General features: G+C 36.0%; 1 protein-coding gene across 1 annotated transcript in view; it reads right to left on the bottom strand.

Annotated features, from left to right (window-relative positions):
* bchs (WD repeat and FYVE domain containing 3 bchs) overlaps positions 1-13963 on the bottom strand; it is a 232287-nt gene that overhangs the window by 17895 nt on the left and 200429 nt on the right. Inside the window, exons 52-55 of the mRNA XM_081770205.1 lie at positions 13127-13318; positions 8551-8758; positions 3303-4007; positions 2088-2199 (exon numbers count right to left, since the gene is read on the bottom strand). Of these exons, the coding sequence (XP_081626331.1) occupies positions 2088-2199; positions 3303-4007; positions 8551-8758; positions 13127-13318 (1217 nt within the window). The remainder of the gene's footprint in view (positions 1-2087; positions 2200-3302; positions 4008-8550; positions 8759-13126; positions 13319-13963) is intronic.

The following is a 13963-nucleotide window of genomic DNA, read 5'->3' as shown; positions in this document are numbered from 1 at the left end:
TTGCCACGCGTCTCTTGCTCAAAAGCTTTTCACGCAGTCCAAATCCACAAAAATCCATTCATAGGACTCGCGTCTAGAGACTTCAAAAGTCTCCTTGAAAGGATGGTCTGTATTCCAATAACTTCCTTCATATTCTGATAGAATGCGAGGAATAATCTCGAAATATGATGAAGTTCTGTCCTGACGGATGCGGACCACGTTGATCTCGTTACCGTACATTTCCGATAGCTTCTGCTCGTCGATCGGCCTTAGGATCTCGTTTTGGTAGTACTGAAAGTTGATTTTGCAGTTCTTTACACTGCGAGTTTTCAGTTTGTTCCGATGACAGTAGCCGGAACCACCATGAACACTTTCTTGAAAACCTCTTTGCATGCTCAGACCTCCTTTCTGAAGGTTTCGTGCCTCTGTCTCTGTACATTATGGCTCTTGGTTTGCCGCAGTCGGAAAGGTATACCCACGCCTCATCTAATGAAGTGAAGGCTTTGGTTTGACAGATGCCGCTCGTACATTTTTGACCGTAACACCTACGTTTCCGTCGGTTGGCTAACGTGATGCTTGAACATCAGTGCAAGATTCAGTCCTTGGCGCGGGGTACAGTTGATAGTTCCCAAAGACATATTCAGACAATATGCCATTTGTCTTCGTCTGCATACTGGTGACAGTTTGGTTGCACAGCCGTGTTCTCGACCCCATTATTGAACATTGGGACCGCACAATTCTGATACTTATCGACCACGTTTTTGAAGTTAAGTCAACGTCATAACTCTTGCTCTTACACTGCTTCCTCATCACTAAAATACTAAACTCTGCATCGTAAGGAGCTACAACATAACTCTCCCAAAAGCTGCTCCATTTTGGCGGCATTTTTGACCCAGCGAAAAACACACGAACACTTGAAAAAGTTACACAACATACTTCTCCCGAAAGCGAGTCACTTTAAGCCGAATTTTCGGCCCAGCGAGAAAACGCAAACATTCTTTCACAGCTCATACATTACAGTGACAGATGCAACTGATCAAGGTTGGGCGAGTTCATTTTGCGAAGGAGGGCGAAAGGAATCGCGTCGACCAATCATATTGGCAGAATAACAAGCAGGTATTCGCAATATGCGTCTTTCCAACATGTTATTCGAGTAATTTGGAGTTTTCCTTGCCTTGAAACAGCAGATTCTAAAAAAGTACAGAATTCACACAAAACTGCGCATGAATCTTACGATTTGTGTGATTTGTCATTCTACATTTAGCAAAAATAATAAATACAAATAAATAAATAAAATTCTCAATAAAAGTTATATCCTTGACTCGTGATTCAACCATCTACTATTTTTGACGCGTTACAAATTTATTATTCTCGTTAACAAATGTATTTGTCTCTTTTTAACTTTTCTAAAATTATTTTAGAGATTCTGGAACTATTCTTCTGCAAATTATATAACTGGCAACAAATGTTAAAACTAATTAGTGGACACGCCATTCAAAATAATTTGAGAGGAAAATTTAGCAGAATTCGATATTTTCTTATCTTAAAAGAGAAATATTTCATATACAGAAGTGCTAGAACAATGATGACATGAGTAGGTACAGTACAAATACAATCTTCTGAAGGGGAAAAAGAAATTAAAAATGAAATATCTAGTTTTATGTGCCAGGTTTACATCATCTTCACTAAAGAAGAATGATATTATAAATAAATGATTATGAGAGAGTTCGCCAAATGAAGAAAATAGGAGGAAACGAGAAAAAAAAGGGGGAAAAAAAGAAGAAAACTGACCAACATTATTCTCCTTGTTGGTTCTAGTATACCTTAGCTCATTTATATCTTACCGAAAGCAAGCAACTTCTCAACAAATGTATATTTCATTTCAATAAACATAGAGTTTAAAAACTAAGTGTAAAATTGTTGGCTTTTCTGAAGTTCTTCGGAAAAATGAAATTCTTATAATACTTATAATTCTCTTAACATCCTTAAAATATATTCCTCTCTAAGCCTTTGTTCTAAATAACGTTTATTATTAATTTCGCACATACAACAATAGTGATATTATTCAATTCCTTAAAACAAATCTGAATTGATAAAATTCCACTTACTTTGAAACTGCGAGAGCAGTAATTGACGCTGGTTCAGTATTGTCTTTCCTATCGTATGCTGTATGCATAGTAAGCTTACTGCGAAATACTAATTGACGTTGCCACTTGAAACCTAAAAATATAACATACATTAGATAAAAGCAGCAAATCATTCTAGTTCCAGTTGTATTCAAATATAAAATATCCTTTGTCAACCAAATTATACATTTATTTTTACATTAGTGTTAATTGAGAATTTTCGACAGCATAGAATTTACTTCAATTTATAGATTTCCATATTTATTTATTTTATTTTCCATTAACTGGATGGCCTCTTTCGGAAAATAAAATTTCAAACCACTCATATCTTTGGTCTTTATTTCCATTTTGAACGAAACTTGATTAAGCAGCCAGATTTCATAAACCTCAAATGTCAGACAAGTCTTATAGCAAAATATAAGATTTTACTTGTTGGAATTGGTTCCTGGCAGTTTTAAAATCCCAAATAGTCACTAGAAATCAGAATTTAACCCTGAAATTACTTTAAAAAACTAAACATTTCATCATTTGCAGAAAGAAGTACATACCGAATTAATCTTCTTCATTAATTAACAATAAGAATACATAATCACAAAGCATCCTTAACACCAACTATTCAGAACGTAACTTTATGAATTATACTCAGCACAACAAATCCATATATTTAAAATATTGAACACTGTCAATTCCTGCTTATGCATTCACTGTTTTTCACAGAAACTTTTAATTCTGAAAGATTAATTCAGTGTTAAATTTCACATTTATCATAAAAGTGAGTATTACAAAATTACTTTTGTTGTTGTATTCAATCATAATGAAAAAGTACTAAGTGCAGAATATACGAAATATCAGACTATAGAACTACATAATTTTTTTGACCATCTTAGATTCTTTTACAATATTTTTTACTGAATATGTGTATTGCTAGGAAGAAGGTCAACAGAATATAAAAATGTTAACGTAACTGTACAAACAAACAGTCACTCCATGTGCAAATTAACACTGTATGAAATGTGAATTCCATCTGTGCTACAATAAAGAAAAATATTATTGATACGATTACAAAAATATAATTATGTCGACAGAACATAATTATAAAATTACCAATAAAGAATTTCCTAATTTTTGCGCGTGCTACCGAAGAGAATACTGTAATATTAACATTATAAAATTAATATTCTGAGTTATTTTACATACCTTCCCTGAGTACATTCTGTGGGTTTTTCCTTTTCCTAGGAATATTGTCTCCTTCTCGCCTGGCTTCAGTAATATCACTTTCATTAACAAGAACAAATGAGTCAGTCAAACTTGTATCACTCTTACTTGCCCTTATACCTGTCCTACTTTCCTCCATGGAATCACTGATCCCACCACCATCCCCACCAGTACCCGAGCTGTCCCCGTCACGACCTTCACTATCAGCACGACTCCGCTGCATCTGACTAGCAAGACGACTCCCTTCGCTCTTACGAAAAGCTGGGTTGTGAGTTCCGCTTGGCCTGCGACGGAGAACCACTGTGCCACTTGTTACTGCTGTTGTGCTCGATTCTTCCTGCTGAGTCTGTGGAGGTTCCAATACTTGCAGTGGTGGTGGAGTTGAACTTGATACTTCTCCTTCTAAGCTTCCAGTGCTTCCCGTGCTTTGACTGAGAGAGGAAAACACGGCTTCTTGTCTTTGGATACCTTTTACGTGTTGCAGAAGCACGTGTTTATCTAGAGGTTTATTTTCCAGTTCTTTGGGAATTGCTTCAACCGCACTAGCACTATTTGTGTCTTCATCTTTCGTCTTTTCTTCTTCATTATGTTCCACAGATTTCATTTCTGCATCATCATCTTCCTCTTCCTCCTCCTCTTCATCACCTTCGGTCATACTACTTTCTGAACCACTTTTGGCAAGAAGACCTACAAAGAAGATTACACATTAAAAGGAACATAAAAGAGGGCGTATCCTTTGAATTGGAAACTGAATTTCTTCTTAAAAAATCATACATTACCACAAAACGCCCATATATATATATATAAACCAATTCCAAAATGTCTTTGTTGGGTTCTCGATTTGTCAATGTTGACTTTATTCTGGAATTATAAAATCAGCCTGGCCACTCGAAGTAACTGATTCACTTACTGTTTGTCAGTGAAGTTTTCACCATTCAGTGTTACAAAGATTTTATAAATGCAATATTTTCTCGTATTTAATTAAGTCAATCAGAACCGCTATAATGCGTTAAATTTTTTGCAATCCGTTACTATGTGCATTCAAGGCGCATGTGCTAGCCCCTACACTAGCGGATAGAGCTTGTAAGTACCTTTAAGTACTATGCACATATAACAAACATTAACGAAATATTATAAGAATAATAATAAAAAAAAACTTCCTTTTTCTCTGTTTTCTTTCTTATGGTCTGAAACTGAGACAATTTTAGAACATAGTACGACTTAACAGTTTTCGTCCTTTATTTGATTTTTTTTTAAATCAATATATCAAGGACATTTACATCTGTTATTCCTTAGATTAACTAATCCAATCTTCAAGCTTAGCATAATTATAAGCCTTGATCTCGCTAAATATTTTTCTGTGTGAACTTTTGGTTCGCGAGTTATGGATCATCAAAGCTAGGTTTTGAACTTCGTTAAATTTTCCCAAAAATAATTGTCTAGTTGTTATTTAGAACGAAAATATATGGAATAAGGGTATTTGACACGGTTGATTAACTATGTTGTAAATACAATGTGCATTTGTAATAAAAGATTTGCTTAAAACAATGAAGGACGATTCTTTTCCGCGATAGGGAAACTTATATATGTCCTATCAAACATTTTGTATTTTATACGTCCCGTGTTTAGATTCCTTTATAAAAAGTGAAACGGAATTTCCAGCAATGTAAATGGGAAACTTTGAGACTTAAAAATATATAGCATCAACTTCTTTTTACAAAAAAAAAAAAAAAAAGTATAGTTGTTTTACTTAAATTTTAGCTCAAAGAACGTTTATGGCAAAAGTAAATATAATGAAAATCAGGACAAGAATTGATTAATTTACATCCTTTGTCAGCAGCAAAGCTATGTAGGATCAAGCCAACGGTTTTTAAGTTGGATCTGAATTACTTTAGTATGTTCGATACTTTCTCATCAAGAATCAAATTCCGAACATCGTACAGCAAAGACACGCGCACGAGACTAGCATCAGGGTTAGAAGTATCAGAGTTAGTACAGGAATATAACCGCTCAGCTCTGACGTAAGCTAAATGTATATCGCTAGTAAGTTTTTGTTCACTTCATATATAAAGGCATCAAGAATGTTTTAATTTAATCCTTACACATCCTTATAGGTAATGTATGATTTCAATGAAAATCCAGAGAAAAAGTGTGGAAGCAAGCCGGGAATTTAAACTGGATCTGTTGCTTATCATGCTGTATACTAACTACTACGCTACATAGCCAGCTCTCTAAACAGCCATATCTCTGACGCGTGGGATCTCCGGTTCAATCCCATCTCCTGCCAAGTGACCTTTATGGTGTCCAAGCACCGTATGTCTAAATTTTCTTACGGTTTTCCCGTTTCCTACCACTTTCATCCACCACCATCATCCATCTCCTCTTCACCGTCCCCCTTAGCCTTGGTGGGAGGGAGGAACGTAAACTAAAAAAATACCTTTCATTCTTGTGGCCGGTGCTAATATATTCAGATCACATGGATTGTACCACAGACCCTACTTCATGGGCATGAACTTGGTTTCCATTCCAGACTCACTCCCACACTTTTTATCTCTGAATTTAGAAAGGCAATTGATGCACAAGAACATATCAGCCACACGTTTCAAACCCTGTTTAATGCAAACAAGTATTATTTTATTCTATGTTTATCTGATGACAATTATCGCAGTAAAATTAGTTCCAGTATAAATACATTAATGCAGATAAAAAGATACAAACAAGAAAATGAACCAGATATATGGAAGAACTGTTGGTTTAGAACAGTCTTTCCCAACCTATTTCATACCATGATTTCTTTTTTTTATCATATCCTCTTGCCAGCAATTCCCAGAAGTAATTTTCGCTTTGTAGTAAGTTTTTTTTAATACTGCTGCTTATCGCTTACAACTGTATGTATGTTTAGTACTGTACATTTTGAACTGTACTATAATATGCTGTTTTTATTGTATTAATATTTTTCTTGTATTTGACTATGTAGTTTTCCACCAGTTTCATTCCTCTTTTACTTCAGTTTTTTAGACGATGTATTAAGAGTTTATACAATTTTCTTTAATGTGTTTTGCTGTGTTTGTCAGTACGAGGTGCACACCAAACGTACGTGCCGTTTTGTTCTCCAGACCCGCATTATTTTTGTCATTTCAGGAAAGCAAGTGCGACGTTGGAGACATCCACCCTTCGTCCCTAAGCAGTTTTTTTCGTCCCTAAGCAGTTTTTTTTTTTTTTTTTTTTTTTTTTACTAAGTGGCAGCAGTTAAGTCATAGTGCCTGAGCGAGTAAAACGTGTTTCTGATATTGCCCGGGGCCATGGAATTTTCAATTGAAGAGCAACAGGTACCTGTCAGAATCAGCAGAGGTCTGGATGTCAAAAAAAACAGTATGAACTGACGCTAACATTGCCCGTGTTGAAAATTTCGTCATGGAGGGTAGGCGTGTCACCATGCACAGATGTGTGGGCTAACAATGAGAACAGTAGAACAAATAATTACGAACGAACTAGACCTAAGGAAAGTTTCTTCTCGCTGAGTTCCACGAATGCTTAATAACGATCAATAAAAGACAAGGATTTGATCAAGTATTGCAAATAATTTACACTCTTCAGAAGAGAGGGATCCAATTTCTTGGGAAGTGTTGTTACAATGGATGAAAATTCCGTTTTTTTTTTTTTTTTTTTTGTTTTTTTTTTGTCAGATTCCATTATTCAACCCAGTATTCCAAAAATTTCAGATTCTTTTATCCAGTCCCATTGGAGATATTAGATAGCGAAATGTGCTAAATTGGCATAATTCCTCAACTTTACGACTTTTTTTCAGGCCTTTGGGAGCAGCTACAGGTTTGTAAATTTTTGTGTATTAACTTATGATCCCAGACTACATGCACACACAAATTCAGACCTCTACGTCAGTTATTTCCTCTTCCGAAACATGTTTTCAATGTCCAAAAAAGATTTTATTAACAAAACATCTCCTAGAGTATGACGTCATTACTTAATACTTTGACCCACTTCTGCTCAAAAACACAAAACGCGCTTTGTTGTGTGTTATGGTATGCTAAAGGACTAACTATTTCCAAAATTTCAGATTTTTTTTATCCAGTCCCACTGGAGATATTAGACAGTGAAATATGCTAATTTGGCGTAATTCCCCAACTTTATGATTTTTTTTTTTCAGACAGTTGGGAGCAGCTACAGGTCTGTAAATTTTTGTATATTAACTTATGACCCCGGACTACATGCACACACAAATTCACACCTCTACGTCAGTTGTTTCCTCTTCCCAAACATGTCTTCAATATCCAAAAATGTTGCTACTGCAGACCCTGATTTCACCTCCTTTAAGTGGTTTTAGGGGAAAATGTTAAGAGATCAAAGTCTTAGCTCTGTACGAGTGGGAGACGTCCAACAATTTTCAATTTGGTAGGACAAATACATGCTCAGATATTCAAAACAACGTAAACGCCTAAAATCGAAGAAACGCAAAATGGCGGCAGCCCTTGCGTCGCCATGGAATGTTGTAAAAAATAATTAATTGTGGTTTTGAAGTACCCTTATATAGGATAAACATTCATGAAAAATTAGATTTTTTGGAGATGGTCGAGCGGAAATTTTTCTTTTTTCTCGATCACTGTGCATGGATTGACCCAATAGTGAACTTGTCACTACCACTCTACTCACCAGATTTAGCCCCGAGTGTCTGGTTGTTCCCAAACCTCTAAGAGTATCTTCATGGACGCCATTTTGCCAGAAGATCATCCTTGGGAAGTGCTATTTTCCAATATCTAAAACATACCCCCAAAGATGACTATGTCACATGCTATACAAATGGATGGCGTGATGGAAACTACGTATCAGTAGACATGGGTTTCCTTGTATTTCCTTGTTCTTGGAAATTAGAACGAAACAGCATGTACTGTTGGTGTGCACCTTGTAAATACGTCATAAAAATATACTAATCAAAGCAAGAAACTTTTTTTTTTTTTTCGCTAATAGATCCTAATGACATTAGTCTTTGTCACCTCCATTCGAAAACACCTAGTCTAGAATTTACAACTTAGTTATTGAAATCAATTCCAAGAATAAAACTCAGGGTTTCCCACGTATCAAGTAAGCCTACTAGTGATTTTCTCTACTCCACTCCATTAATATAAGTGAATATCCCAAACTATGGGCAATCAAATGCATGACATGCACTGCACATTAATACTTCCACTTGTCTCGACACTGTTTGAAAACTTACCTCCTGCATCAGAAGAGTACTCTCCTGTTAAACTGATTTGTTTTACCAGCTCTTGGACTCGTTTCACCCGATCTTCTTCCTCGGTTGCTTCTTTCTCCTCTGATCCTACTGTTTCACTTGCTTTCTCGTTTTCATTTTCAACCGAATCCGGTTTTGGGTTGAGGAGCTTCTCCTCTTTTGGCACTTGAACATAATCAACAGACCACATCTGAAACGTAAAACTTCAATTGTATTACATATGTATAACATTATTCTCAAACTACGAAGCCAAGAAGAAACTTACTTCTCATAAGCAGACAATATCTTTGGAAGTGGACGGTCGCGAGTTTGATCTCAGCATATTCCACGTGAACTTTCACAGACTCTCTTCAAACGCAATATTAACAAGTACTATTACGAATTATAAAACTAAGGATTCGTTAATTTGAATTGAAAGCATTTAACATATCAAAGAGTATTTGACAGCTTTGTCCATGTTACACTACCACTCTGTCTTGGTTTAAAACCTATGAAACAAGGAACACAATGGAAATGATTTAAGAATTGAATAACTAATACTTGGAGGAAACAATGAGATTCAAGCCTACGTGAGCCAATATCACCTGGAGACGAAAAATAAATTTAATAGGGAAGTAGATGGAAAATTAAGTAGGCTATACATAAGGAATTTGTCAGTGCTGAAGATACCTGTATCTGTGTGCTTAAACACAGAGATAAGGGACATGGGAATTTGAAGATTTAGTATTCCTTTTCAGCACCGAGACTATCAGACGTGGAGATGCAGTTTAAGATCAAATTCGAACCACCGTAATGCATTTAAATGATCTCCTACAGGAAATCGAACTCGATAACATGCGGACCGAAAGTGCGGTGTAGCCACTAAACCCACGGGAAATGCAATATTAATTTGACGGAATGTAGTTAAAGTGAGAGTAGAATAGTGTAAACAACATTTCTACTGATTAGTTAGTTGGGTGGATGTGAAGCAATATGAAATGTAGACCTACAGCTTAATGTGGGATCCGAACTAATGAGTTTCCTCACAGAAATCGAATCCAGGACTTCAGTACCAAGGCACGTACGCTATGTAAGCATTAGGGAGCTCCACATTAGTTTTTGTATTTCAAGATGTTAAATTTTTATAATATCTACTGACTAGATTTGTTCGAAGTGCTTAATCTATAATTTATTTATAATCTATAATTTATTTATAATCTATAATTATTTATTTATAATTTATAATTTATAATAAACAATTTATCTATAATTTATTTATAATTTTCTTTCGGAGATTTGTTTCCTTCGCGTCAATAACAAAAACAATAAAAATACATACCACATAATAATTATTCAGATTCTTTCCAGAGTACTATTGTATTTTTATATTTATAAATTTGAAAATAAATATGGTAGACTTAAATAAAAAAAATTCCACACTTATTGTGTCGGCTTTTAAACATTCACTGAATTACTCCGGCAATTAACCTGCTGAGAAAGGCAAGAAAATCATGAACTGTGGAACTATAAATTTCAATGCACACATATTAAGAGAAAACCAATTACAGTAGCCCTCATTTAACCCTAAAACCCAAAAGAAGGAAATAATTCCACTTACAAGCAGTAGATTGGCTGGAGTAGCGTTTCTTTTCAGCGCCGAGACTGTGTGTGTAACTACAGTACAAGGTAGAATCCAGATTACAGTAAATACGTTCAAATTTCAACGCTCTCACATCAGGAATCGAATCTAAGATCTCGTGCACTAAAAGCAGGCGCGTTAACCATTAGATCAGCAGGGAGATACAAGCAGTAGAGAACTGAGACTAATCATCAGTGACATTTCCACTGAAGTAAACAAAATACTATTTATTTGAATTTATCAGTATTTCCTTTCTAGCGAATATGAACGTGAAGTAACTATGAAAACTTGAGGGTTATGCAGATTTTTTTTCTGCAAACCTTACGTAAGAAATCTGGAACAACTAGACTTGAAAAATACCAAGCTTACACTGAATGTTATGATTCAGATACATCGCTGAAGAAAGAAAGAAAGAAAAAACGTAATGAATCATTTCTGCAGACGTTCATTCATTCATATTGAGCCGAAGTCAATGTGCATCCATCGCCGTATTACTGCCACCAGACAACCAACAGTATGTGGTTAGTCACAGAATAAAGCAGTGCGGTTAAATATATGGTCAGATGACGCCGAAAGTTAACAGATTCTGAGAGGTTTTCATTGTGACCCTTTCCGACGTTAAGTTCATGGCGTCGTGCATCGTAGACATGTGTCAAATGTGTGATTTTTGTGTATATCGTACCACTATGAATCGTATTATACGGAAATATGCGGCACAGAGTCCTGAGCCCACCACACCGAACAGCTATAAACCGGACTTCCATAAAGAGGACCCCGCCATTATTGCCTGTGATTCGGCATATGGCGACTTCCGTAAATCCTCCTACATAGCGTGCGATGGTCGACAAATGCCACACATCGCAGGCGACAATCAACCGCACTATTCACAGAAATCGCCTCACCGTCGTTCGCAACAGCAGTGTGCATTCCCTGAAACCGTGTCATGGGGCTAAGCGAAAAAAAGAACTGCGGTATGAACGTCATCATGCAGGTGATTTGTGGAAGTTGTTGCTCTTACTGTTGTTACTCTTGATGAGACATGGATTTTCCATTCTAAACAGAACTTTTGACGCCATGGGCCGAAACACGTTCTATCACCAGTTCGCTGAGAGTTTCTCAAAAGAGTTCATGATTGTGGTTGTTTTTAGGTATAGGAACAAACTCTGTCTCCGAGAAGCGGAGCAAACCGTCAGAATCAAAATCAAGCGTACTACCAGACTCATGTTGACTAACATGTACCAGCATGAAATCCCAGCATTGTACGAACAAGACGTGAACCAGGTTGAACTGCACCAAAATAAGGCATCCAGCTACACGGAGAAAATATCGCTGAAATTCTATCGTCGTACGAACAGGAAACTGAGATTTCGGCAATTCCATTCTCTCACATCCCTGTCAAGAGTCCTGGTGCCATCCCAGTGGGCTATTATGTTTTCGGATTCCTCAAGCGGTACCTGTCCCGTCATCGAGTCCGCACCGTCTCCAATGTTGAAAGCCTGTAAGGAGGAAAAAGGATGCAATACCCATGATCCAACTGCAATGGAAACACCGATGCCAGTACAGGTGGCCTAAGATCGAACACAATCAGCGGTGAAAGCACGGCATTTCCTAGGTAAGTGGCAAAATAAAATTCGGCTCAATATAAATGAACTCCAATCTCTGTATTGTATCTTGACTGATACAAAGACGTGAATGTGTCAAAATCGCCCATTTCGGTTAGGAAACATCTTCCAGCTCGTACTGACGTGTCACAGTGCATCTACTTAGGAGCTCCTGAATACTATTTAGAATGAGAGAACATGTTGTTTAACAGCAATTTTAGAGTCTGGTGTTATCCTTCATAAACATGAACCTCGGGTACAATGGCATCTCGAAACAGACACAGACTGATAAGAACTGCCTCAATACAGTAATGCGTAACCGTTGCAGTACCTTCCCAACATCTGAAGTATTTGTCTATCATGCATAATGCTTCCCAACATGAATATTCCTAGGCTGTCATAGTAATATTTATACGGTGACATTGTGTGCCAATTTCTCACTAAATCATCTGATGTTCAGTCTCTGATAAAGACTGAATCTACTCTCATGAATATAGATTGTACCTAACAACTGAAATTCAATATTAGAAAATCGCTACAGGTAATATAATAAATAATTTCTGATCTCAGAAAATAAAAAGTAATTATTCCATAATGGGTATTTGCATCTTTAAATAGGTTTCAATGTCCAACTTTCACAGACACACGTCGTTCCGTCGCGGCACAAGGTCTGAAAATAGCTGGTATAGAGTATCTTACTACAATACTCTACTACCCGATTCACGCACTCGTAACACTTCAGTAAGGTGGGTGTTTCTACTGAATTGGATATTACCGACAGGGTAAATAGTCTATCTTTGAGTAGTCGTCTGAGCATAGTTAACTGCGCTATTCTGTTCCTATATATTCCTGGTTTGTAATTGCCCCTGTTACCTTAAGTCGAACTCTCTTGAAACGATTATAATGGTACATTATTTTAGATAGATAACTATCACTGGTCATATGAACTAGTCTTCTGTTCATAATCATCAGAAACTGTCCCTAAGCTGAAGAAGATACTAACAGAAAAATTGTCAATGTACCCTCAAGAACTTACCATCCACCCCACTCGAAGATCAACAAGAAATGCGAAGTATTAATCATCTCTTTAACCCCTACTCCTTTTATTTTCTCCTATTTTTGGCAGTGATGCATCTGTATCATAGTAATCAGTTTCTGTACGAAGTTTCTTTGGGTAGTTATAATTCACTGTTAAACCATGTTGCTTCTTTCGTCGATTCGATATGTTATGAGTTTTTAAAATTATTATTATTACCTTTCGTAACTCATGTAAGAAGCTAGCGTTAAAATCCAGAGCCGTTCTTAAGTTTTTGCCACCGGTGTTACATTATTTACTTACCCTGGCTACACCATCAGTAGATCCTGTCATCACAACATTTTGGGAGTCCCATTCGTGAGTCTGTGAGAATGCAACACACAGAATCTGCTGCATTCTGTCTGCTCTGCCAACACAAGTATTAACACTTGCCAGTTCATCACCATTGATACTCCACAAATGCAACCAAGTACCCGCACATGTTGCTATGTCTCCCTACAATCACAAATAAGAATTAGATGAAAAGAAATAAACCAGATACCATCAAAATATAAGATATATTAAAAAATAATTCTATTATTATTATTAACAAAGGTGGATAATGATCATTTTATTATTATATTATTTGGAATGGGAGAGAAATATAAGATTATGAACTTTTCTTATTAGATTTCACTTTTGAATACATCCGAATTAAACACAAGTTTGTCACTATATCAGTTATTATGGTACAATTGGGTACAAAAATTTTGTTTTGTGAGCGGTAGTATTCAAACTAATGTGAACACAGATTTGGAAACATGTTATTTTTTTTATTTCCTACTAACTTCAAAATTAAGTAAAATATGACAACCTTTTCCTTTAAAAAAGTTGTTAACACTCTGTTTGGCATAGAATACACTAGTCTCTAGAAATTTCTTTTACCTCAGAGTAGTTAAACCAGATCTTTACCTAACAAAAATATGGAAGCAGTATTTTTCAGTAAGATCTGACACTCTGTCACACGTCAAATAATTGGCTTAATCTTTAAATAACAATAATAATAATAATAATAATAATAATAATAATAATAATAATAATAATAATAATAATAATAATAAAAGTGTCTCGTGTGGGCAGGATATTCACCTAACGTCAATC

The sequence above is a fragment of the Thermobia domestica genome, chromosome 1 (assembly GCF_964235325.1).
Source record: "Thermobia domestica chromosome 1, izTheDome1.hap1.1, whole genome shotgun sequence".
Lineage (NCBI taxonomy): Eukaryota > Metazoa > Arthropoda > Insecta > Zygentoma > Lepismatidae > Thermobia > Thermobia domestica.
This window is presented reverse-complemented; position numbering and strand designations above follow the sequence as displayed.